At 48.7% G+C, this 27,200-nt stretch overlaps 2 protein-coding genes across 3 annotated transcripts; one reads left to right on the top strand and one right to left on the bottom strand.

Annotated features, from left to right (window-relative positions):
- Positions 1-391: 391 nt before the first annotated feature.
- On the bottom strand, positions 392-24,475 carry THG1L (tRNA-histidine guanylyltransferase 1 like). Of its 2 annotated transcripts, XM_078769988.1 has the most exons (6): positions 23,809-24,470; positions 22,724-22,900; positions 13,666-13,835; positions 9,234-9,322; positions 7,078-7,185; positions 392-1,782 (listed from the first exon to the last, which is right to left on the bottom strand). In XM_078769988.1, the coding sequence occupies exons 1-6, from the start codon at positions 23,910-23,912 to the stop codon at positions 1,603-1,605; spliced, it is 828 nt and encodes a 275-aa protein (XP_078626114.1). In that variant the 5' UTR covers positions 23,913-24,470; the 3' UTR covers positions 392-1,602. The 2 variants fall into 2 exon arrangements, with proteins under 2 accessions (XP_078626114.1, XP_078626115.1); XM_078769989.1 differs by lacking the exon at positions 13,666-13,835 and having other exon boundaries at positions 9,229-9,322; positions 23,809-24,475.
- On the top strand, positions 10,769-12,443 carry LOC144889898 (uncharacterized; the record flags this gene model as incomplete). The annotated part of the gene is made up of 3 exons (XM_078771106.1): positions 10,769-10,897; positions 10,938-11,611; positions 12,437-12,443. Coding segments are annotated over 3 exons (810 nt in total), but the record flags the coding sequence as incomplete, so codon positions are not given.
- Positions 24,476-27,200: the final 2,725 nt, after the last annotated feature.

The raw sequence follows: 27,200 nt of genomic DNA, 5'->3' as shown, positions 1-27,200 counted from the left end.
GTTGTTGGTAAAACTAAACAAAAGTGGCAGACAGTTTCAACAAGTTGAAGGTGGTGTACGAGGAAGACGCAATGTCAGAATCACGTGCGTTTGAGTGGGCAAAGATGTTTGCTGAAGGGAGAACGGACGTGAATGATGAGGCATGGTTGGGATACACATTGATTGCTAAAATGGATGAAAATATTGAAAGGGTGAGAATGTTGTTCCGATCTGACCGACGTCTGAAACTCCAATGAAAGGATCTAATTTAGCAGGAATAGCAGAGATAGAGCCATGATCAATGAGCTGAATGGCTTTTCAGACAACGACTTCCAAGGGTGCTTTGAAGTATGGCAGCGACATTGACAAGCATTGACAAAAACTCCCAGAGATTACTTTGAAACACAGTAGGTATGTTTACAATAAAATTTTATTTTGCTTTAATCCTGGAACTTTATTGTCAGAGCCACATTTGGTTGCTCATGGCTGATGAGGAGCTCCATGCCAGACAGTTAATATGCTGTGGGAGAGGGGCTTTCTGTGGGTATCATGGGTCGGGGAGGGGGAACATTGTGTGTGCCCTGAAGGAGGGGGGTTTAGAGACCCTCGTCATTGCTTTGCGAACCTGTCTTTCAACAAAGCCAGCTGACTAATCATTGGGGTGGTCACATTGATGTGCTCTTGCTCAAGAGCAGACAGTCGTGCCACAACTGCTGGACCCACATGCGTAGTGTGCCATAGGTCCTGTCGAGCACTTCGGAGATGTCTGCCACCGCTTCGTGGAGCCAGTGATCCGCCAACACGTGGGGTTGACTGTGAAACCAGAGTAATCATGAATAGTGACTTGAGGAGACCCAGCAAGGAGCAAGATCAGGCCATTAGTCGTATTAATGTTTTGTATTCATTTCTGCCATTTATTTTGCTTCGTGTTCATTTTTGTTTCTGCTTTATGAAATTTCCAATAAACCATTCAAAAGGTCGGTTCTGGGAAACATTACGGAATCGACAAAATAACCTTGTTCCCCCTGTTGTTGAAAAGGGGACCAAGGTGCCAGAAAAAAAGCCAACCCCTGGCTCTGCGGGGAAAAAAGACCTCCAAAGGTGGTTCCCCTGTTGTTGAAAAGGCCAGTGACTTATTTATTGACAATATTAATATAAAAATAGATTAGACAGGATCTGAAAAAAAAATGGGGGAGGGAAGTGGTTTGGCCTGCACACTACAATGGATACAAATCCTGGCTGCAACATATGCTGCATGCAACCTTAAATATGTACATATATCACCTTTCGCACACTGGGTTTCGTTTTGGACCAAGTTGAATCAACATTTCATCAGCCATGGTTGCAGAGCACGAGCTGAGGTAGTGAACAGTGATCATGGGTCGAAATGACCTGATACTTTGCGAGCAAGACAACCATCAACATTACAAAGGTAATTAATCAGTCTCCTTGGCAAATGGATGTGGCCAATGTTGCTATTACTCACTCATCAATTAACACAAAGAAGGCAATGGCTAGACATTCTATGGGAAGGTGCACATGATAACAATTTAAAAAAGGAACGTCACCATTACCCCCCCCCCCCCCCCCCCCCCCCAAGAGAGGTGGTGTCAGCGATCAGCCTCAGTCAGCGAGGATTTCTTGGTGTTCCTGCCAAAAGTTCTCTCCAATAATGTCCACATTCAGGGCCACCACAGCCCGATGACGTTTCTGTGACTTGGACAAACAGGTGGATACACTCCCGAGCCCGTCGAGTGGTGACGCTTGGGTCTTTGGTGGCTGCGTCGCAGTCTTCTTTTCTGTCTAAAAGTTTATTAAAAAAGAAAATAATTGACAGCAAATAATTGTAAACTTCCCAGTTTTTTTGTCTGCTAGCATCAATACTCAGACAAGGTAAACAACAAAGTGTAACAACTTAACTATTGGCTAGTGTGTGTGTGTGTGTGTGTGTGTGTGTGTGTGTGTGTGTGTGTGTGTGTGTGTGTGTGTGTTGTTAACGCCATATACGAGTTTCAGAATGTAGAATGGAGCCCTCCCAGGTCACAAAGTATCCACCTTCATGTGTGTGTTTATATATGTACAGTTGTGGCCAAAAATATTGGCACCCTTGCACTTTGTTCAAATAATGCACCATTTCTTCCAGAAAATTGTTGAAATAAAAAAATATTTTGGTATCCACACATGTATTTCTTTGGTTTGCAGTGGAACAAAACAAAAAAGCTGAAACATCACTAAATCTTAGCTTATTCCACACAGAAATCCTAAAATGGCCCGGACAATATTATTGGCACCTTTTATTTTAGAAGTTGTTCGAAATAATTAGATTTCAAGCAGGTGCTATTCCTCCTTAACTTTGGAATTGAACTCCCCTGTGGTGAGTTGCAGGTGCCTGCAGTATAAAAATCACTCATTCAACCAGTTTGAAGAGAAAAAAGGAGCCATTCTGCTGTTTTGTGTCAATGTGTGTACCGCAATGAGCATTGAGAAAACAAAGAAAACCAGAGAATTGCCCGAGGAGGTCAGACACAAGATTGTAGCCAAGCATGGACAATCTCAAGGCTACAAGTCCATCTCCAGGGACCTTGATGTTCCTGTGTCCACTGTACACGTTATCAGGAAGTTTAAGGCCCATGGCACTGTAACCAACCTCCCTGGACGTAGCCACAAGAGAAAACTTGATCGAAGATTGCAGCGAAGGATTGTTCGAATGGTGGAGATAGCACCTCAATCAACTGCCAAACAGATTCAAGCTGACCTTCAGACACAAGGTACAACAGTTTCAACTCGCACCATCCGTCACCAACTCAATGAAGGGGGGTTCTATGGTCGGAGACCCGGGAGGACCCCACTGCTGAGAGAGACATAAAGTCCGACTGGAGTTTGCCAAAACACACCTGAACAAGCCAAAATCCTTCTGGGAGAATGTCCTGTGGACAGAAGAGACCAAATTAGAGCTTTTTTGTAAAGCACATCATCTCTATGTTTATAGAAAACAAAATGACACCTTCGAAGAATAGAACACCTTCCCTACAGTCAAACATGGAAGAGGTTCAGTGCTGTTTTGAGGTTGTTGTGCTGCCTCTGGCACTGGGTGCCCTGAATGGGTGCATGGCATCATGAAATCAGGAGATTACAAAGGCATTTTGGAGCACAATGTTCAACCTTGCGTCAGAAAGCTGGGTCTCTGTCTAAGGCAATGGGTCTTGCAGCAGGACAATGACCCCAAACACACTTCAAAAAGCACCCAGGAATGGTTCAAGAACAAACTCTGGACTGTTCTGAAGTGGCCAGCAATGAGTCCAGATCTAAATCCCATTGAACACCTGTGGGGAGATCTGAAAACAGCAGTTGGGAGAAGGCACCCTTCAAATCTGGGAGAACTGGAGCAGTTTGTACAATAAGAGTGGGACAAACTGCCAGTAGAGAGGTGTAGGAAGCTCATTCATGGCTAGAGGAAGTGCTTGACTGCAGTTATTTTGTCCAAAAACTGTGCTACCAAATATTAAGTCCAGAGTGTGTGGAAGTGGAATTACTTATTTGCATACTTAATTTGTGAACCGAGTGACTTTCTTGAGCCTCAACCGCTTGCTGCAAGATTTGAGTTTTAATTGTTTCTTTTATAAGGCTTAAAGCTTCATTAATATATATTGTTCCGTTTAAATCATCTATCTATAATTCCAGTAATCTCTGTGTGTTTGTTTGTACGTTTGTACGTTTGTTTGTCTGTGACCGCTGTTTCTCGACAACCACGGGTCCGATATACTTTAAACTTGCCAGGTATATTGCTGGGGACCCGAGGATGTGCCTTTTCAAGGTTTCATATTAATCGGACAATTACTTACCGAGCTATGTCCAAAAAACGATTCAACCAATCAGAGAGCAGCGAGCTATCGCGTGTGCCGAACGTGGCGGACACACTCTGCCTCGGATGGCACATTTGAGAACGTATTCATTTATTTCACGTTTGCAAACTATGTTGGCGCTATGTTGGCGTTAAACTATGTTTTAAAACTAATAAAAACCATTTCATGTAAATAGAGGGGGGGGGGGGGGGGATTGTCACTGTACTCGCACGAGCAGATGGCGGAAGTGCCTGACCGCCAAGTGAAGTCCGAGCAACTCGCGGTCGAAGGTACTGTAACGGCGTTCGGGCGGGCGAAGCTGCCGGCTAAAGAACGCCAGCGGTTGCCAAGCTCCGTTTTAAAACTAATTAAAACCCCGGGGGGATTGTCACTGTACTCGCAAGCCGTTCGCCGTTCGCTTTGGCGTTGCGAATGGACCAAAACATTTCATGCACCAAACCATTTCATGTAAAGCGTTCGCCGTTCGCTTTGGCGTTGCGAATGGACCAAAACATTTCATGGACCAAACCATTTCATGTAAATAGAGGGGGGGATATAATTTTAGATATAGATATAGTACGGGCATGCCCTAGTGTCTTAAAATCTACCAGCAATAACTATTCTCTTTTAGTAACTTGGACTTGAGGAAGAGTCATAAAACCTTTGCCTGGGCTGCAGGCAAACTCGTTTCCAGGGCAACCTGTCTGCTCCAGTTGTGAGCTCCCTTATCAGCTTTGCAATTAGATTAACACTAAAGGATTCTTTCTTTCATTAAATATCTGTATCACAAATAAATATACTCTTTATAGAACATCTATATGATGCCGGCTTGGGATCCGAGGATCCCGAGTTTGTAAACCTGGTCGATCGCTGAATTAACACCAGGTGGGTTGACTCAGCCTGTCATCCTTCCGAGGTCGGCAAATTGAGTACCAGTTCACTGGTAATTCCCTGTGCGTCGCAAGAGGCGACCAACAGGGTTGGCGGCAGGAATGGCATCCGGCCGTAAAGCATTGCTCCAAAAAAGGGGACCACGGTGCCCAAACAAGGCCAACCCCCGCCCTGCGGGGAAAAATGGCCTCGAAAGGTGGTTCGAAAGAACATATACATAATCATGATATTCTGCAAACAGTTATGTATTTAGACTCAAATGTAATACAAGTTTTAAGAAAAGTTTTGGAAGCTCGGAAAGAAAATAACTTCTCAAACTTATCACTGAACACTGGTCAAGGTCGGACCAGCTCCCATAACTTTGTGCACCTGGCAAGCGATAAGGGAGTTTCAAAGCATTCTTTGTCTTTACAAAACCCTTTCTTTGATTTCACATTTATTTTCATGATTTTAAGTTTAACTACACATAGTCCATATGATTCAACCTATATACAACAAATTTCTCTACTTATTTAGGAGTATGAGCAAGTGTATTGTAGTTCTGAAACTATATTGCAAGGTCTCAACATCTGTAACTGATTAAAACATTCTTTCTCCCTTTGAGGATAAATAATTGCCTGGCAACTCAGGAGGAGTTCCCCGTTTGAATGAGAATTACACACTCTTTATTGTAGGCTTACACAACTATGGTTAAAAAAAAAAAAAACACCTTTAGAGGCCATTTTTCTCCGCAAGCGGGGGTTGGTCTTTTTCGGGAACCGTGGTTGTTGTTGTTTTTCGGTCCCCTTTTTGAAGCAATGTTTTACGGCCGGATGCCCTTCCTGACGCCAACCCTTTTTGCCGCCTTTAACGACAAACAGGGAATTACCAGTGAACTGGTACTCAATTAGCCGACCTCGGAAGGATGACAGGCTGAGTCAACCCCCATGGCGTTAATTCAGCGATCGACCGGGATTCGAACCCAGGATCCTAGGATCCTAAGCCGGCACCCTAGCCACTAGCCCACCACCAGGGTGCATGGCATCATGAAACTATGGTTAACTATGGTTAACTATGGAACTATGGTTAACGTTCTATTAAGAGACAAGATGGTAAATGTATTAAGACACAAGTAGATATAACTGCATCTTCATAAGTACTGAGAATTAAGCTTTCTGTGAACTAAACTTCCCCAAGCTGGTCAGAGAAGATTAACGATCCAGGTGGACCTAGTGAGAGCAGAGTTGCTTCTCGAAGGGCAATTTGTTTGTTTGTACTGAAGGGAAAAACATGGCACCTATTTCTTCACCAACATACAAATCAGATCTATAAACACCACAGGGCTAGGGAGAGGGTAAAATATAACAACCTGTCTTGTCTTACAATCAAAGATGTTGGAGAAATGACCTGCCCTTACCGTGGATGGACCAGCGGTGGCACCAGAGACCAGGAAATGCTGCAGCCTTCGTTGTTAATTCGCAAAACTTTGATGACCTCGGAGAACTGTTATCTCGTTCCTCATCCCCCAATCTATGCTCCTCCCTCTCCTCTCCCTCTCCTCTCCCTCTCCTCTCCCTCTCCTCTCCCTCTCCTCTCCCTCTCCTCCCCTCTTTGGGCCCCAGCCCCATTCTCTTTGTACTTCACAAGTATAATAAGGCTGTGCTGGATCAAAGATTCAGGATTTTGCTTAGGAATTGTTGTGTGTGTGTGTGTGTGTGTGTGTGTGTGTGTGTGTGTGTGTGTGTGTGTGTGTGTGTGTGTGTGTGTGTGTGTGTGTGTGAACGTATGTGTGTGTGTGAACGTATGTGTGTGTGTGAACGTATGTGTGTGTGTAAACGTATGTGTGTGTGTGAACGTATGTGTGTGTATGAACGTGTGTATGTGTGAACATGTGCGTGTGTGTGTGAACGTGTGTGTGTGTGTGTGTGTGTGTCTGTGAACGTGTGTGTGTGTGTGTGTGTGTGAACGTGTGTGTGTGTGTGTGTGTGAACGTGGTTGTGTGTGTGTGAACGTGTGTGTGTGTGAACGTGTGTGTGTGTGAACGTGTGTGTGTGTGAACGTGTGTGTGTGTGAACGTGTGTGTGTGTGAACGTGTGTGTGTGTGAACGTGTGTGTGTGTGTGTGTGTGTGTGTGTGTGTGTGTGTGTGTGTGTGTGTGTGTGTGTGTGTGTGTGTGTGTGTGTGTGTGTGTGTGTGTGTGTGTGCAAGAGAGAGAACCGTAGAAAACAGTGGGAATTTGCAGAAGGAGAAACAACATATGAGAGGAGAGAGGATTGTTGATGGAACAGAGCATTGTTCCGCCTGTTGCTGAAATGTGTGTTTGTGTATGAGTTTGCAGAAACTCAGTTGGCATCGCATTAGAGAACGCTTGAAGTACGGGACCCACTTTTTGCCAGATCAGGGTGGTGCCCTTGCGGAAGACCTCCGGCTCGTCGTTGTAGTTTGTGCCAAATTCAGAGAAGAGGATCTCGTTTTTATCTCCAGCCATTGTTCCCTGTGTCACACAAAAAGCAGAAAAGCTGTCAATATTTTAAAGAAGCAAATTCAGTAATCTTTCCTTTAAGTTTTAAATCAAAGTTTCATCCTGTTACTGTTCCTACCTGAACTTATTGCTCATTTTTTATTAGTGTTCTTCCGAAGGGAACCCATATTCAAATCCCATTTTGTTTATCTTTTGCCTACCCATGTACTTTTAATGCGTGTAACATTTCCACATTTTGAGCAAACCTATGGTCAAGATGAAATCTCAGCACTTAACGAGGCAGAAAAAATACAAAAATCTATCAAGGTGCATGGAAGCAAAAAGAACCCCCCTGCCCCCTCCCCCCCCAAAAAAACACAATGGTTTTCACGTACAGTGGAATGAGCGCTCAGAGGAAAAAGGAGAAATCACAGCCAACCAAGAATTGCACCAATTCCACCACAAAATTTTAAACAAAGAATATAAGCAGACCTAGTCTCGAGTGACATTATCAGTTACCCAAGAACTTCCGTGGGGCATTGGCCCAGCCGTGGCACGTGGCTCGATTTTCCTCCACTCCTGTGCCAAGTTTGAAGAAAATCGGATCATGCACGTTCAATAAATAGTTGGGGACACGTGTAAGTAACAAAATGGCCTCCATTCGACTATCTTGGATCTGATCGCAAGAGAAAAGGACGTGCATATGCAAGTCATAATTCTTTATCTGTGTACCAAGGTTGAACAAGACTGGTAAATGCATGTCCGAGAAATGGTTGAGGTCGTGTTCAACATCAGGTTGTTTTTTTTACAACACAAATGGCCACCAGTCGGCCATCTTTGATCGCATCGTGAAACAAAATGAGGCGCATATGTATATCATGTATTGTCTTCGTTTCAAGTATGAACAAAATCGGTCCATAAATCTCCGAGATATGGTTGCGGACGCACGCATGGACGGAAGAGACCCAATCCATAATATCCGGTTTTGGACCAAGTCCAACGGGGGCCAATAAGAATTAGCACACGACCTACCCTGGCCGTTCTCATAAAGAGTGGGTATTTCTAGTTATCAAAATTTTGCTTTTGACGTGATCTCCGTTATATGAATGTGTACAAGCAGTCATACAAGCACTTTTGAGCTAATGTACTTCCAGGGAGTGGGTGGCAGAGATGTGGTGCAGCAGCCCACTTCCTCAAACTGGAAAACTGAAATTGTCTGACTTCAAGCCTGCTATAGTTTTGTTTTGTTGTGAAAGGGAAAGGCAGCATGAAAACCCAAAGAGGGAAATCAAACTGAAAACTAGAACGCCACTCAGTAGAGCGCATACTCCCGCCGTGGGTGGCCGCTGCTGAGCCCTGTCTTCCAATGGTAAAAAAATCCTTCAAAAAATTCCTGGATCGGGAATAATATCCTGAGTTTCACCAAAAACTAATCAATTCTTCCTTATCCCAAGGACAATCATCCCACCAACTTTCATCCAAATCCGTTCAGAACTTTTCCAGATATCTTGTTCACGAACACACACACACACACACACACACACACACACACACACACACACACACACACACACACACACACACACACACACACACACACACACACACACACACACGATTGAATGCATGACTCCCTAGTGGGAGTAATAAAGTAAACTGTGACGGTAATGGGGAAACACCCCACAGCAATAATGAACGAGAACGACACTTTTCGACGTTGCGACGTCGACCGATATGCCTCTGCCCCCAAAATCTACATTCTTATACGAAGTTTGATTTAAATCCCTTCAGCTGTTCTCAAGTATCACATTTTTACCTGACATTACCTGACCTCTTGACCCCCAAAATCTAAGCAGTTCATCTTTGCATCATTATACATACATTTACCAAGTTTGACTTGGATCCCTTCATCCATTCTCAAGTTATCGCGGTAACGAAAACCTATCACAGACAGGACAGACCTAGCCGGACAGCCGGACGGACAACCCAAAAACGTAATGCCTCCAGCGACTTCGACAAAAAAGGAAGATGAAACTGCACCGAAACTTAGCTTTTTTGGGAAAGAGAGAAACCCACCTCACCTTTAACCTCTCTTGGGCCTGTGATGGTGACAGGTCTCCTTGCTGCACCAATGCCCAGAACGTGGTGTTGTACAAGTTGTTGATGTGACCTGGAATTGGCAGAGACATTACTTGGTACTTTATAAGGGAAATCCGCTGCTCATTGTCGGATATGTAATCAGGTTTTTGGCTGGCGCATTCCAAAATAAAATACAAACTATTCCGAAACAATGAAAATATTTTGTTCCTTTTAATCTCCTCCACCTCCCCAACTCCCCTCCCGTGAGATGCCAACCTATGGGGTTTGTGAGTGCTCTATCCTCGACATTCTTAGTGCGAAGCGAAGAAGCAGCACATACCATTTTTAAAAACAAAGTAGAATTTGACGCAAATTGGACAAAGGATATGCCTCTGCCCACGTTATCTTTCAACAAACCGTTACGTTTGATCTCAATTAAAGGTCACATTTGAAATTAAAGTCGAGAGAGAGAAAGAGAGGGAGAGAGAGAGAGAGAGAGGGGTCGAGAGAGAGGGGTCGAGAGAGAGGGGTCGAGAGAGAGGGGTCGAGAGAGAGGAGTCGAGAGAGAGGGGTCGAGAGAGAGGGGTCGAGAGAGAGGGGTCGAGAGAGAGGGGTCGAGAGAGAGAGGTCGAGAGAGAGGGGTCGAGAGAGAGGGGTCGAGAGAGAGGGGTCGAGAGAGAGGGGTCGAGAGAGAGGGGTCGAGAGAGAGGGGTCGAGATGGAAGGGAGAGAGGAGTCGAGAGAGAGGGAGAGAGATGTCGAGGGAGAGGGGTCGAGGGAGAGGGGTCGAGAGAGAGGGGTCGAGAGAGAGGGGTCGAGAGAGAGGGGTCGAGAGAGAGGGGTCGAGAGAGAGGGGTCGAGAGAGAGGGGTCGAGAGAGAGGGGTCGAGAGAGAGGGGTCGAGAGAGAGGGGTCGAGAGAGAGGGGTCGAGAGAGAGGGGTCGAGGGAGAGGGGTCGAGGGAGAGGGGTCGAGAGAGAGGGGTCGAGAGAGAGGGGTCGAGAGAGAGGGGTCGAGAGAGAGGGGTCGAGAGAGAGGGGTCGAGAGAGAGGGGTCGAGAGAGAGGGGTCGAGAGAGAGGGGTCGAGAGAGAGGGGTCGAGATGGAAGGGAGAGAAGAGTCGAGAGAGAGGGAGAGAGATGTCGAGGGAGAGGGGTTGAGGGAGAGGGGTCGAGGGAGAGAAGTCAAGGGAGAGAGGGAGAGAGGGAGGGGTCGAGGGAGAGAGGGAGGGGTCGAGGGAGAGAGGGAGGGGTCGAGGGAGAGAGGGGGGGTGTCGCGGGAGAGAGGGAGGGGTCACGGGAGAGAGAGGGGTAGAGAGAGAGGTCGTGAGAGAGAGAGGTCGCGAGAGAGAGAGGTCGCGAGAGAGAGAGGTCGCGAGAGAGAGAGGTCGCGAGAGAGAGAGGTCGCGAGAGAGAGAGGTCGCGAGAGAGAGAGGTCGCGAGAGAGAGAGGTCGCGAGAGAGAGAGGTCGCGAGAGAGAGGTCGCGAGAGAGAGGTCGCGAGAGAGTGAGGTCGCGAGAGAGAGAGGTCGAGAGGGAGAGAGGTCGAGAGAGAGAGAGGTCGAGAGAGAGAGAGGTCGAGAGAGAGAGAGGTCGAGAGAGAGAGAGGTCGAGAGAGAGAGAGGTCGAGAGAGAGAGAGGTCGAGAGAGAGAGAGGTCGAGAGAGAGAGAGGTCGAGAGAGAGAGAGGTCGAGAGAGAGAGAGGTCGAGAGAGAGAGAGGTCGAGAGAGAGAGAGGTCGGGAGAGAGAGAGGTCGGGAGAGAGAGAGGTCGGGAGAGAGAGAGGTCGAGAGAGAGAGAGGTCGAGAGAGAGAGAGGTCGAGAGAGAGAGAGGTCGAGAGAGAGAGAGGTCGAGAGAGAGAGAGGTCGAGAGAGAGAGAGGTCGAGAGAGAGAGGGAGAGAGAGAGGTCGAGAGAGAGGTCGAGAGAGAGGTCGAGAGAGAGGTCAAGAGAGAGGTCGAGAGAGAGGTCGAGAGAGGTCGAGAGGGGTCGAGAGAGAGGTCGAGAGAGAGGTCGAGAGAGAGGTCGAGAGAGAGGTCGAGAGAGAGGTCGGGAGGGGTCGAGAGAGAGGTCGAGAGGGGTCGAGAGAGAGGGAGAGAGGGGTCGAGAGAGAGGGAGAGAGGGGTCGAGAGAGAGGGAGAGAGGGGTCGAGAGAGAGGGAGAGAGGGGTCGAGAGAGAGGGAGAGAGGGGTCGAGAGAGAGGGAGAGAGGGGTCGAGAGAGAGGGAGAGAGGGGTCGAGAGAGAGGGAGAGAGGAGTCGAGAGAGAGGGAGAGAGGGGTCGAGAGAGAGGGAGAGAGGGGTCGAGAGAGAGGGAGAGAGGGGTCGAGAGAGAGGGAGAGAGGGGTCGAGAGAGAGGGAGAGAGGGGTCGAGAGAGAGGGAGAGAGGGGTCAAGAGAGAGGGAGAGAGGGGTCGAGAGGGAGAGAGGGGTCGAGAGAGAGGGAGAGAGGGGTCGAGAGAGAGGGAGAGAGGGGTCGAGAGAGAGGGAGAGAGGGGTCGAGAGAGAGGGAGAGAGGGGTCGAGAGAGAGGGAGAGAGGAGTCGAGAGAGAGGGAGAGAGGGGTCGAGAGAGAGAGAGAGGGGTCGAGAGAGAGGGAGAGAGGGGTCGAGAGAGAGGGAGAGAGGGGTCGAGAGAGAGGGAGAGAGGGGTCGTCGAGAGAGAGGGAGAGAGGGTCGAGAGAGATGGAGAGAGGAGTCGAGAGAGAGGAGAGAGGTGTCGAGAGAGAGGAGAGAGGTGTCTGAGAGAGATAGCGAGAGGAGATGGAGTGTCGAGAGAGAAGGAGAGTCGAGAGAGAGAGAGAGGGTCGAGAGAGGGTCGAGAGAGAGGGAGAGAGGTCGAGAGAGGAGTCGAGAGAGTCGAGAGAGAGGGTGAGAGGAGTCGTAGAGAGTAGGAAGAGTGTCGAGAGAGAGAGGAGAGAGGTGTCGAGAGAAGAGAGATGGGTCGGAGTCATAGTAGAGTGAGAGAGAGAGATGAGTTAGAGAGAGAGAGAGAGAGTGGGGCAGCAGAGAGTAGAGATGTGTCGAGAGAGAGAGAGTCGAGAGTAGAGATGTAGTAGTCGAGAGGAGAGTCGAGAGAGGTCTGAGAGAAACCTGCAAGACGAATAACGATTCTGGAGATAATCAAATGCATCTTCACAGAGTTATGGTCTGCAAAATTATTTTCAAAGGGGCACATGACCTTTGTGCCTTTGTGCATGACCTGTTGTTCAATCTAGAAATTGATCATTCATCTTGTATACAGTACATTGACTGTATCAAATATGCGTTGTCAAGTGGTTCAACAAGCTATTTCAGTAACACATGGTTCAATGAAAGGGTGCATTGCCTTAACTGCCTTTGACCTTTTCAACCCAACATTCAATTAGTTCATCTTCCTATTGGAGTTAATTGCTATGCCAAGTGTGGTCAAAATCCCTTTGGCGATTCACAAGTTATCGCGGTAACAAAAATTTCCTACTTTCAGATAAAGTCACATGACGTTTGACCCCGAGATCCAATCGGTTCATCTTTGCGTCACAATACACCTTTGTACCAAGTTCGTTTAATTAAAAAAAAAAAAAAAAAAAAAAAAAAAAAAAAAAAACGCTTCGGCGGTTCTCAAGTTATCACAGTAACAAGTTCATCATGCATGGATGGATGGATGGATGGAGGCAAATAAAATATCTTTGGTGCGACCAGGGTCTAAATCGAACAACTGAGCTACCAGACCGAAGAAGGATACCCTAACCGTAACACGACTGGGTCTGGTGTAAATTAGCCACAGAAATGGAACCCGCTGCTGGTAGATTTGTGTGCAGCCTGGAAGAACAGCAAAATTCACCATCGTGGAACTGCCTTCGTTACCCTCAAAGACCCCTAAAGACTTTGTTGCTCTTTTACGACCACCATTATCCCACCTTGTGGGGTCGACCGAGGGATCCTTGGCCCAAGTCTTTCACGAACCGGCCTGGCCAGGCCTGATGTTCTCCTAGTTAGGGCAGGAATTTGGAATTTGGTCACGGTGGCGGCGATACTCGCCCACTCTGTGCGAAGGACACCATGGGATCTTGAACGTCCACCAACGCCTGCTGGCAGACGGGACTCCTGGTTTAACGTCTATCTGAGGGACGGCACACATATCGGTGAATGACCCTGCCTGTGAAACACCGAACTGACCGTTTATAGCTGGGTCGGGATTCGAACCCAGACGAGACAGCTTAGAGGCGAGCCTCATAGACTCCGATAACAGCGCTGCAAAATGATGCAACAGCAGCAGAAAGATGACCATCCTTTCAAATCAATACTTCAAACAAATCAAACATCAATGCACAAACTATAGATGTCAGTAATGGTGTTTGCGCACCCTCTTAAAGCAGTTTGAAGGTCTCTGGAAAAATGAAAGAAAAAAAAAAAGTGTCCAACACAACATTGGTGGATTGCGTTGGCAAATCAGGTTACTTCTCACAATCTGCTTGTCTCCAGGAGAGATAGTCTCGGAGGCAGCGGTCGGTCGGAAACAGCACGACGCGCGCATCGAACGTCGGGGGAAACCGCAGCACGGATTTGCCAAAGAACTCGAGCCAGTGGAATACGAAGGAAGATGCGAACAGCGAAACGGTGTGCGTCATCAGCTTACTGCGGGGCGTATCACACATGGGGTCGTCTCTAGTGTACCTTCTTGATCGAATATGGTCACTCTTTGCAAATACAACTAAAAAATTGTGATTGCTCCAAAAACCTGAAATTCCAATCCTGAAACATGACAAATCCCGCAATCCCATACAATTTGTGTGAAAGACCCGGGTACGCATCATTAAGACCAATGTGGATGCAACGATGAATCCGAACGCGCAAATGATTTAAAAAAAAAAAGTTGATCTGAAGACTGAGGTTTTCCAAAACGGAATCAACAAAACACTCGTGCATCAACAACAAAACACTCGTGCATCAACAACAAAACACTCGTGCATCAACAACAAAACACTCGTGCATCAACAACAAAACACTCGTGCATCAACAACAAAACACTCGTGCATCAACAACAAAACACTCGTGCATCAACAACAAAACACTCGTGCATCAACAACAATACACTCGTGCATGAATGAATGAATGAATGATCGTTTTAAGGCCATTTTCCCCGCTAGAGCATCAACAATAAAAACTGTGTTGATGATAATTTGAAAAAGAGCATTAAAATGTTTGTGGAAGCGTTTCAACTGCGATTCATGAGAAGAAAACAACAGTTAAACGATGTTTCTGCATCACTCAAATGAACATCATTATGATTAGCAATTTAGCTCTTATAATGCTATTGGATACATATTTTTAAGTGTTTGTGTACGTTATTCTTTCATGGCTAAATTGGGCCATGACACCAAATTTGGCCAATCTTTCATGGCCATGGCACCGAGAGGCCTAAAATTTTGAGTGAAGGTACTTCAAAATCTGAGGAAGGTTTTAAGCTACCAAACCTTGGCTTTGACGTCCGTTTTGAGGCCAATATAAAACGTATATCGAGATGTGTAGACGGCAGTGCAGTGCTGGCCCGCAGGCAAAAGGTAACCACCACCATGAGGCCAATAACGCCAAAACTTTTCAATGCCCAACACCAGACTCTCCCTCCCTACCGAGACACCAGACTCTCCCTCCCCACCCGGACACCAGACTCTCCCTCCCCACCCGGACACCAGACTCTCCCTCCCCACCCGGACACCAGACTCTCCCTCCCCACCCGGACACCAGACTCTCCCTCCCCACCCGGACACCAGACTCTCCCTCCCCACCCGGACACCAGACTCTCCCTCCCCACCCGGACACCAGACTCTCCCTCCCCACCCGGACACCAGACTCTCCCTCCCCACCCGGACACCAGACTCTCCCTCCCCACCCGGACACCAGACTCTCCCTCCCCACCCGGACACCAGACTCTCCCTCCCCACCCGGACACCAGACTCTCCCTCCCCACCCGGACACCAGACTCTCCCTCCCCACCCGGACACCAGACTCTCCCTCCCCACCCGGACACCAGACTCTCCCTCCCCACCCGGACACCAGACTCTCCCTCCCCACCCGGACACCAGACTCTCCCTCCCCACCCGGACACCAGACTCTCCCTCCCCACCCGGACACCAGACTCTCCCTCCCCACCCGGACACCAGACTCTCCCTCCCCACCCGGACACCAGACTCTCCCTCCCCACCCGGACACCAGACTCTCCCTCCCCACCCGGACACCAGACTCTCCCTCCCCACCCGGACACCAGACTCTCCCTCCCCACCCGGACACCAGACTCTCCCTCCCCACCCGGACACCAGACTCTCCCTCCCCACCCGGACACCAGACTCTCCCTCCCCACCCGGACACCAGACTCTCCCTCCCCACCCGGACACCAGACTCTCCCTCCCCACCCGGACACCAGACTCTCCCTCCCCACCCGGACACCAGACTCTCCCTCCCCACCCGGACACCAGACTCTCCCTCCCCACCCGGACACCAGACTCTCCCTCCCCACCCGGACACCAGACTCTCCCTCCCCACCCGGACACCAGACTCTCCCTCCCCACCCGGACACCAGACTCTCCCTCCCCACCCGGACACCAGACTCTCCCTCCCCACCCGGAACACCAGACTCTCCCTCCCCACCCGGACACCAGACTCTCCCTCCCCACCCGGACACCAGACTCTCCCTACCCACCCGGACACCAGACTCTCCCTCCCCACCCGGACACCAGACTCTCCCTCCCCACCCAGATACCAGACTCTCCCTCCCCACCTAGACAACAAACGCTCCCCTCCCCTTTCCCACCTAGACAGAGGATCCCCCACTCTCCCCACCTAGACACCAGACCCCCTCTCCTCTGCCCCATTCAAACCAAAGACCACCGTCTCCCCTCCTAAACACCAGACCCTGCCTTCCCTTGCCCATCCAAACACCAGACCCTCTCCACCCAGACAATGGACCCTCTCCCTTCCCACCCAGACACTGGATCACATCTCCCCAGTCACACCAGACTCCCTCTCCCCTGCCCCATTCAAACCAGAGACTACCCTCTCCCCTCCTAAACACCAGACCCTGCCTTCCCTTGCCCATCCAAACACCAGACCCTCTCCACCCAGACAATGGACCCTCTCCCTCCCCATCCAGACACTGGATCACACCTCCCCAGTCACACCAGACTCCCCTTCCCTTCCCCATTCAGGTGACCTTCCCCCATCCCCTTCCCATCCAGACAATAGATCCCCCCCCCCTCCCCTTCCTTATCCAGATACTGGACCAGACAGACAGACAGACAGACAGACAGACAGACAGACAGAGAGAGAGAGAGAGAGAGAGAGAGAGAGAGGGAGAGAGAGAGAGAGAGTACTGCTCCCCTTCCCCATCCAGACACCAGCCTCCCTCTCCCCATCATCCCCAACCATCTAATCCCAGTCCCCCACAACGAACTATTTTATCTTCCTCTAAAAGTGCAGGCTCACATAATTTTGTCCCATTGATCTCGTCTTCCCTCCCTTGTTTCACAATTATGAATCCCCAACTCTTCCCCACTGTACACCCATGCCATCCCTTGGACCAAAGACCATTGGATGGGTAACAGCACATATTGTATGTGTGAGTACAGCTTATGAGTACAAAGTACAGCTAGACAGATAGGTTCTTTTTTAAAGAACATGGACGGCACCCACGGGGAGGAGGAAATTCCTCCATTGCCCCCACTGAGTGCGGAGAGAAAAAGAATGTCATAAAATGACATCACTGGTACCCATAGACCATAGCGCTCTGGGAAGTGACGTCACTTCCCCAGATCTCAATTTCAGCGGCTGTGTTTGCGTGAAGGCAAAATCTGATGTCTCATGTGTCCGTCTGCAGGTGTGCGCGATTTGTGTCGTAGGTCCTCCGCAAGCCTTATAGGGCTGCAGATTATTGTCAAAAAGTGCCTTAAAAATGGCAGAACTGGCAACTGGCTTCCTACCAGCTACTTTTGGTATTTTTATAAAGTAGGGGCCTTGCCAAGTTCACAAACCAAAAATACCCAGAATACCTCTGAGGGAACATGATTACATGACGTCATCAAAATGGCTGCCAAAATTGTAAAGTTTGGCATTGTGTACACGTGCTGACGTGGTACCTAACCGTTTATATAGTAGTTTTACTGTCAAGCGAAAAAACATCAGCCTTTTCCTGGGATGAACACATTCCTCTTCTCCAATGGCCTGATCTCTGATCATCAATTTGGTTTCAGACCAGGTCACTCTACTCTGGACATGCTGCTTCTGTTGTCTCAACAATGGACGGAGGTCCTCAATGCCAAACAGAAAATTAGAGCTGTCTCCCTTGACATATCACGTGCCTTCGATACGGTCTGGCACCCTGCTCACCAAACTCTCCTCCTTTGGCATCCATGGAAATCTCCAAGCATGGCTGGCGGACTTCCTCTCTAGTCGCAGTCAACGTGTGGCCTTGAATGGGTTTCTCTCATCTCCTCTTCCTGTTCAGGCTGGAGTTCCGCAAGGAAGTGTTCTGGGCCCTGTGCTTTTTCTGGTCTTCATCAATGATCTCTCTGACTCTCTTGAAAATCCTATCTCTTCGCTGATGACTCCACTCTCTACCGCTCCATTCCTCATCCCTCAGATCGGCAGTCTGCAGCCTCCTCACTCTCTGCTGACCTGGACAAAATCACAAACTGGGCAAACAAGTGGAACACGTCTTTCAATCCTGACAAATCTCACACTCTTATGATGTGTCTCCGAAAAGACCGACTGGACAACCCTCCCAACACTGGGCATCCTCCGTCGTGCAGTCATTCCTTGGCACACCTGAGCTCCTCAGTCCTCACCACATACAAGGCTTTCATCCCCAGCTCAATGGAGTACTGATCTCCCCTCTGGGCCGGTGCTCCTGCCTCACACCTGGCTCGTCTTCACGCTGTTGAAACCAAAGCGTTCAGAATCATTGGAATCTCCCGCGATGAAGCTATCTCCGAGGGCCTTTCACTTACTCACCGCAGGCACGTTGGTGGTCTTTCCGTCTTCTACCGACTCTTCTTCGGCCTTGCTCCCCCAGCTCTCTCTGGGCTCTGTCCCCCAAATATTCCTACAGGTCGCACAAGATCTGCCTGCAACCCTCTTATGGTTAAACTGCCAAAATCAAGACTCTCTGCTCACCTTCACTCCTTCATTCCTCTTTTCTCCCACCTCTGGAACAAACTCCCTCACTCTCTTCAGTCCCACTCCTCCCTCCAGGTCTTTAAAACAGCTGTTCACTACCATCTCTTATCTTCCCCTATCCAAAACCTTGATCTTTTCTACCCCCGCTAATTTCACCCCAAATCTACTTTTTTGAAATACCAACTCCTTTCCTGGAAGTCCTTGGTGTCCTTGTGTTTTATACTTCTCCCACCCTCCTCCCCCTTCCCAGGCCTCCTCCCCCCAAGCCCTCTCCCTCCCACACATCTCCCGATGTCCCTGCTCTCAAATGTTGTGTTTATGTGCTTCCCCTTCTCTCCCCATCTTGTTTTCCGCTCCCTCTTTTTATATATTTTGTTTGTCTGTTTGATTTTTTTTTTTTTGTGATAAATGTTAGCTCTTTCACGAGCGTCGATTCTGTATCCAAAAAAAATAAATAAATAAATAATTGTGGAGAACCAAGAATAAAAAGAAAGGAATAAAACTTACAGCAGCGAATTTGAAGCCAGCAGAAGTTCGTGAGAATGTGCTTACCAACAATGGTTCTGATTACAAAAATGATTCCCAAATACTTCACCGTGCAGTTAGTATTATTCGCAGAGACATAGAAAAAATACAACCAACAACTGAATACCCTAATACCCAAGAAATTGATCTTAATGCATCAGCTGCGTTTAATTTAAATATTATTTAAATATAATTTAAATATTTAAATTAAATTATTAAATTAATTTAAATGCATTTAAATGCATTGCATGCATGCATGCATTTGCAATGCATGCATTTAAATTAATTTATTATTTAAATATTATTTAAAATATTATTGAATATAATTAATAATATTATTTTTAAATATTATTAAATATTAATATTATTAAATAGAATATTTAAATCAGATGCTAGTATCATTTTATTACAGATCAGGACACAGTGACCCTCAATGTAAAAACAAGCGTTACGCCTCGGTCCCCCGTCAGTGAAGTGATGCGAGTTGACAAAGTGGAAGACGCAAGGCGGCCATCTAGGATTTTGACATGGCGACCCAATTTTCAATAGCGTTCTTCCTTGTGCATAGATACACCCACACACCAGATTAGAAGTTAGTAGTTCGTTTATTTTTCAAGATATTTCACTCACAAGGTTCAGACATATATATGGTGGCGGCCATCTTGGATTTTGACGTGGCGACCCAATTTTCTATCAGGTTCTTCCTTATGCCAAGATACACCCACACACCAGATTAGAAGTTGGTACTTCGCTTCTTTTTCAAGATATTCAGCTCAAGGTTCAGACATACATGTCGGCGGCCATCTTGGATTTTGACGTGGCGACCCAATTTTCAATAGGGTTCTTCCTTATGCCTAGATACACCCACACACCACATTAGAAGTTGGTACTTCGCTTATTTTTCAAGATATTTCGCTCACAAGGTTCAGACATACATATGGTGGCGGCCATCTTGGATTTTGACGTGGCGACCCAATTTTCAATAGGGTTCTTCCTTATGCCTAGATACACCTACACACTGAATTAGAAGTTGGTACTTCCCTTATTTTTCAAGATATTCATCTCAAGGTTCAGACATACATGGCGGCGGCCATCTTGGATTTTGACGTGGCGACCCAATTTTAAACAGCGTTCTTCCTTGTGCCGAGATACACCCACACACCAGATTAGAAGTTGGTACTTCGCTTATTTTTCAAGATATTTCGCTCAAGTTTCAGACATATATATGGTGGCGGCCATCTTGGATTTTGACGTGGCGACCCAATTTTCAATAGCGTTCTTCCTTATGCCGAGATACACCCACACACCAAATTAGAAGTTGGTACTTCGCTTATTTTTCAAGATATTCAGCTCAAGGTTCAGACATACATGGTGGCGACCATCTTGGATTTTGACGTGGGTTGCACCCACACACCAAATTCGAATGCGGTCCTTCGCTTACGCACGGACGGACGGACACACGGACGGAGGGGAAAACCATAGTCCCCCTTTCGCTCCGCGGTGCGACGGGGGACAATAATAAGACGTCATGCGGAGCACGATACTTGCAAAATCCGCCCTCCTCTCCCCCCAAAAAAGTTTCCATTGATACAGCAAATTGTCCATTTCATGAAGATTAAAATTTACGATCTTGATCAAAGCTCGGGTCAACAGGATGAAAAGTGACAATTTTTCAGATGAAAAATGATGATTTTAGAAGTTTGACCTCGAGTTGATTTTTGACCTTTTGACCTCAAAAATAGTTGGTTTTCCAATTCCGAGAGGCAATATGCAAATGTTGTTCAATTTTCAAGTAAATCGGATGAAAATTGACGGTTTTTCAGATGTGAAGTGACGATTGTGAAAGTTTGACCTTGAGTTGACCTTTGACCTTTTGACCTCAAAAATAGTATGTTTCCCAATTTAATGACTCGATATTTAGATGCTGTTCAATTTTCAAGTCAATCGGTTAAAAATTGACGGCTTTTCAGATGAAAATGTATTAAAATTTGACCTTGAGTTGACCTTTGACCTTTTGACCTCAAAAATACTCCATTTCCCAATTTAGTGACTCAATATACAAATGCTATTCAATTTTCAAGTCAATCGGATTTAAAATGGCGATTTTAGAAATTTGACCTCTAGTTGACCTTTGACCTCAAAATCAATAGGCTCCTCAATTGGGACGACCTGTACAACTTGGTGAAGTTTTATGACGATTGGTTTTGAATTGTGACCTGTAGGCCGGTGACAAACAGACAGACAAACAAACAAACAAAGACAGACAGACAGAACCACAAACGCAACCGACCAATATACTTGAAAAATCTTCGATTTTGCAGGTAATAAAATACAAAAACTTAATAAAAATGGAGGCCATCTTGATGACGTCACTTGAACATGTTCCCCCAAGGAACCGACTCTCCGACTCTCTGGAAAATCCTCTCTATCTCTTTGCTGATGACTCCACTCTCTGCCGCTCCATTCCGCTTCCCTCAGATCGGCAGTCTGCAGCCTCCTCACTCTCTGAAGACCTGGACAAAATCACAGACTGGTCAAACAAGTGGAACATGTCTTTCAATCCTGACAAATCTCACACTTTTACTATGTCTCTCCGAAAATATCGACTGGACAACCCTCCCATCTACTTTCTCAACAATCCTCTCCAAGAAGTTCTGTCGCTCAAGCTTTTTGGTCTCACTATCTGCCATGATCTTTCTTGGGAAAACTACATTTCCAAGCTGGCCTCCAAAGCCAGTCGCCGACTGGGCATCCTCCGTCGTGCGAAGTCCTTCCTAGGCACACCTGAGCTCCTCACCACGTGCAAGGCTTTCATCCGCAGCTCAATGGAATACTGCTCTCCCCTCTGGGCCGGTGCTCCTGCCTCAGACCTAGCTCAGCTTCACGCTGTTGAAACCAAAGCTTTCAGAATCATTGGAATCTCCCGCGATGAAGCTATCTCCGAGGGCCTTTCACTCACTCACTCACCGCAGGCAGGTAGGTAGGTGGTCTTTCTGTCTTCTACCGACTCCTCTCCGGCCTTGATCCCCCAGCTCTCTCTGTGCTTTGTCCCCCAAATATTCCTACAGGTCGCACAAGATCTGCCAGCAACCCTCTGTAGGTTAAACTGCAGAAATCTCGGCTCTCTGTTCACCTTCACTCTTTCATTCCTCTTTTCTCCCGCCTCTGGAACAAACTCCCACTCCCTTCAATCCAACTCCCTCCAGGTCTTTATAACAGCTGTTCACCACCACCTCTTATCTTCCCCCATCCAAAACCTTGATCTTTTCTACCCCCACTAATTCACCCCAGATCCACCTTGTTTGAAATTCCAACTTCTTTCCTGGAAGTCCTGGCAGTGTCCATATGTTTTATACCTCTCCCACCCCCCCTCCCCCCAAAGCCCACTCCCTCCCACAGATCTCTCGATGTCTCTCGGTCCCTGCTCTCAAATGTTGTGTTTGTGTCCTTCCCCCTCTCTCCCCATCTTGTCTACCGCTCCCCATGTTATATGTTTTATGTGTCGGTTTGTCTTTCTGTGTGATTAATGTTAGCTCTTTCACGAGCCTCGATCTTGTATACAAAAAAAAAAAGAAAAAAAAAAAGGGGATTCTGGGTATTTTTGGTGTGTGAAGTAGTCAGGGCCCATACTTAATTAAAAAAATATCAAAATTAGCTGGTAGGAAGCTAGTTGCCACTTCACCCTCATTTTCATGGTCTATCTGCAGCCCTATTAGACTTAGAGCCCGTATCGATACAGCAATGTTGGTTTAGAAAATGACAAACAGCAATGACAATCAGGTGATGGAAAGGTGATGCAAACCACCACCGATTCGATGGCTGATGCACACCTAGCGCGGCGCCCAAACCCCACTGTACGGCGGTGGAATACAAAGCTGAACTCATCACTCTGTCCATAAGCAATGACCACGTCACTGAGCTCCGCCATGACACGCATCGCACAGCGTCCCATCAGCTGGAGCGCCCGGTCATCATTGGGTTTCCTGAAGCCATGGGCATCGCAGAATCTGCGAACAGACAACCAGTTGACAATTGTCACATTGTGGAAAAGGGGAGGGGGAGGAGGGGAGGGGAGGGGAGGGGGAGAGGGGGAGTAGGGGAGAGAGGGAGAGGGGGGGAGGTGGAGAGGGGGGGAGGTGGGAGAGGTGGGAGAGGAGGGAGAGGTGGAGAGGTGGAGAGGGGAGAGGGGGAGATGGGGAGATGGGGAGATGGGGAGAGGGGAGAGGGGAGGGGGAAGGGGGGAGGGGGGAGGTGGATGGGGGTGAGGAGGGGAAGGGGGGAGGTGGATGGGGGTGAGGAGGGGAAGGGGGGAGGTGGATGGGGGTGAGGAGGAGATGGGGAGGAGGGGGAGAGGGGTAGGAGCAGGGTAAGGGACAGTGGAGGGTAAATGTAGGGGTAGTGGTGGTGGAATTGTAGGGGTGGGGGTAGTAGAAGAGGGAGGGATCCTCGTTACTCAGTTTTGTGCTCCCATCGAAACACCTGTAACTACAACCACAGGTTCAAATCTCATTAACTGAATCGATATTCTAATTCGTGTGATTAATGCACAAGCTCCTCCACATCCCTCAGCCATCACACAACACTCTTCATGCCCAATTCAATGGGTGTACACTGTACACTGTACAACTACAAGGATACGCAAGCAAACCTGGAGACAGGGGCCCATTTGACCCATCTTAACCGAATCTTCTAACCCCATTCTTAGCATTAACCTAAACTTGGTATCTCGACCCCTTTAGTTGAACATCGACGAATCCTTGCTAGGGCACCGGCGCGCAATGGCTTCTCTTTTCGAGATACCTTGGTATCGTTAACCCCGCACAGCCTAATGACGTGAGGTCCGATTTACGGACATCGTCCGTGTTCCCCAATCAATGTCGCATTACCTTTGCCGATACGCTATCGACCACCACACCTGTGAAAGTTCTTGCCGTCGAGCCGCACCACGATCCAGCAATTCGGCAGGCACGCGTCGTTAACCTCGTACGACCGCACGTACTCGAACTTGGTGTTTGCCATCGTCTTCCGGGACCCGAGCAGGAGGCCGCGCACCACAGTCAGCCTCAAGACTGACGACACGGACTTTGCCGCCAGGAAAGCCACGCGCGCCAAGGCCAGGACTACGCAACGCTTCACGCAGCCACGTGCGTGCGTGCGTGTCGTGAGAACGTGTGAACAACGGCGTCGCTTTTTCTTCGTCTTCTATTACTACTACTACCTCTTCTTCTTCTTATACTTCTTCTCTGCTTATGCTTCTTCTGCTTCGCTGCTAAAGCTTCTTCCTCCTCTTCGTCTTATACTTCTTCTTATACAGCCTCTTCTCTGCTAAATCTTCTTCTGCTTAACCTCTTCTGCTTCTTCTTCTTCTTCTTATACTTCCTCTTCTCTGCTAAATTTTCTTCTTCCTCTTATACTTCTTCTTCTTCTTATACTACTTATACTTCTGCTTCTCTGCTAAATCTTCTTCTTCTTATACTTCTTCTTATACTTCCTCTTCTCTGCTAAATCTTCTTCTTCTTCTTACACTTCTTATACTTCCTCTTGTCTGCTAAATATTCTTCCTCTTCTTTTACTTCTTCTTCTATACTTCTTCTTCTCTGCTAAATCTTCTTCTTCTTTTTCTTATAGTTCTTCTTCTTCTCTGCTCATTCTCTTCTTCTTCTTCTTCTTTGCGGAATCTTCTTCTTCTTCTACTTCCTATACTTCTTCCTATACTTCTTATACTTCTTCTTCTCTGCTCAATCTTCTTCTTCTACTTCTTCTTCTCGGCTCATTCTTCTTCTTTTTCTTCTTATTCTCTGCTCAATCTTCATCTTCCTCAACTTCTTATACTACTTCTTCTTCTTCTTCTTCCTCTTCTTCGCTGCTCATTCTCTTTTCTTCTTCTTCTTATTATTATTATACTACTTCTTCTCTGCTCATTTTTCTCCTTCTTCTCTGCTCATTCTTTCTTCTTCTTCTTGTTAATCTTCTTCTTCTTCCTGACTGCTCATTCTCTCTTCTTCATCTTATGCTTCTTCTTCTTCTCTGCTCATTCGTCTTCTTCTTATACTTCTACTTCTTCGTCTTGGGGTTTTATGGCGCTTTCAGAGCCGCGAGGCTCCATATACGCCACGCACAAAGCTTGGACGACCTAATCAAGAAAGCCGCTATTAGGTTCCCCTCGGCCTAAAACTTTACAGGGCTTTCACACTCTCCTTTAAAAATCTTGACACGGCTTTACAGAGTCGAGGGTGATTCTGTTTCAACATGCTTAACATTTCCCACTGGTCTGCGACTTTGACCCCCATCTCCCTAATACTCTGGATAAGACACTGTGGCGGACACAAGGGACACGAATTCAGCGCACCAGCAGGTGGCGCGAACGTCCAGGCGGGGAACTGGAATGCATGCCCGCCTATCGACCGATCGGCCACGCCGGGGATTAGGCGTGGCCTCGGGATATATATGCGGGCTCTAAGCTCGAGCCCGCTCAGTGCTGCAGTACGAGCTTTGGAATAAAGACTCTTTGTTATACAAACGTGTCATACAAACGTGTTATACAAACGCCTACCTCTCTGGCAATCGAGTTGTGTGTGCGCAGCATCCACACTGGTGACCCCGATTGGTTCAGCCGTCGCTGACCACCGAACGCGCCATGGCTACCAATGCCGTCGCAGTCCAACTCCCCGAGTTTTGGGAAGCGCACGCCGACATTTGGTTTTTGCAAGCTGAAGCTCAAATCCACCTCCGAGGCATAACGGCAGACGAGACCCGGTACTACCACGTGGTCAGCGCCCTCGGGCCCGGCACTGCCGCCCGAGTCATGTCCATCCTTCGGCGCCCGCCGGGCGACAACAAGTACGAGGCGCTCAAACGTCTCCTCATCACCACGTTCGGCCTAACGGAGATCGAACGGGCCGACCGCCTCCTGGACCTTCCCGCCCTCGGCGACACACGACCATCCGTCCGGATGGATTCCATGCTATCCCTGCTCGGAGACCAGCCCCCGGATTTCTTATTCCGGGTGCTTTTCCTACGCCAGCTACCTGCACAGGTACGCCTCGCGCTGGCCGGTTCCAAAATAAAGGAACCCCGCGCCCTGGCCGTAGAGGCCGACAAGTATTTCGCGGCCTGCGACATGCGGTCGGTGTACGGTGCTGCCGTAGTGGATCCCGGCGCGGAGGCTCCAGCGCTCCCGACTTTCCTCATGGCCGCTGCTACGCCCCGTCCACTACCGCCGCCGCCACCACCACCGCCGCCGGCACGGCCGCCGCGGCCGTTACCGCCGCAAACCTGGAGCTAATACCATGCCAGGTTCGGCCGCAAGGCTAAAACGTGTCGCCCGCCGTGCTCTTTTGACGGGTCGCGAAACGACCGGCGCTCACTTGCGGCCATGAGCGTCGGCCATTCCGGCAGCCTCCTTTTCATCACGGACACCTTGTCCGGGCGCCATTTCCTTTGCGATACAGGAGCGCAGGTAAGCGTCCTCCCCGCCTCCACGTCCGACAAGCAAACCACGGGCCGGGGCCCCGCTTTGCTTGCCGCCAACGGTACACCCATCCGCACATTCGGGAAGCGTTGCCTCTCCCTGTGGTTCGGAGGGCAGCGCTTTCAATGGTCGTTCGTGACCGCCAGCGTGCCAATGGCACTGCTCGGTGCGGACTTCCTATGTGCGAATGGGCTGTTACTCGAAGTGAAGCGCAGACGGCTCGTCCAGGCCGAAACCTTCAGCTCGCTCGCTTGTTCACTGAGTGGCTCACCGAGCGGCTTGCCAAGCGGCTTGCTGGAGGGTTCTGTCCCGGCGAGTTTAGTTTGCACGCTTCCGGCAGTGGACGACTTTACCCGCCTCCTCGCCAGTTTCCCGGCCCTCACACGGCCCACCTTCTCAGCGGTGGCCGTTAAACACGGGGTGGAGCACCATATCCCCACGGTCGGGCCGCCGGTCTATACCCGGGCACGCCGACTCGAGCCCACGAAGCTCGCGGTGGCGAAAGCGGAGTTCGCCACGCTGGAGCGGCTGGGGATCGTACGGCGCTCCAACAGCGCTTGGGCTTCTCCTCTGCACATTGTGCCGAAGCCCGGCGGAGGATGGCGGCCGTGCGGGGACGAACGCCGGCTCAATAATGCCACCACCCCCGACCGCTACCCGGTCCCGCACATCCAGGACTTTTCCGCCCAGTTGGCAAACACGACCGTGTTTTCCAAGGTGGACCTCATCCGGGGCTACCACCAGGTCCCCGTCCAACCGGACGACGTCCCAAAGACGGCCGTCATTACCCCTTTCGGCCTCTTCGAGTTCCTGAGGATGCCTTTCGGGTTGAAGAA

This window comes from Myxine glutinosa, chromosome 1, assembly GCF_964187855.1.
Source record: "Myxine glutinosa chromosome 1, kmMyxGlut1.1, whole genome shotgun sequence".
Classification (NCBI taxonomy): Eukaryota; Metazoa; Chordata; class Myxini; order Myxiniformes; family Myxinidae; genus Myxine; species Myxine glutinosa.
This window is presented reverse-complemented; position numbering and strand designations above follow the sequence as displayed.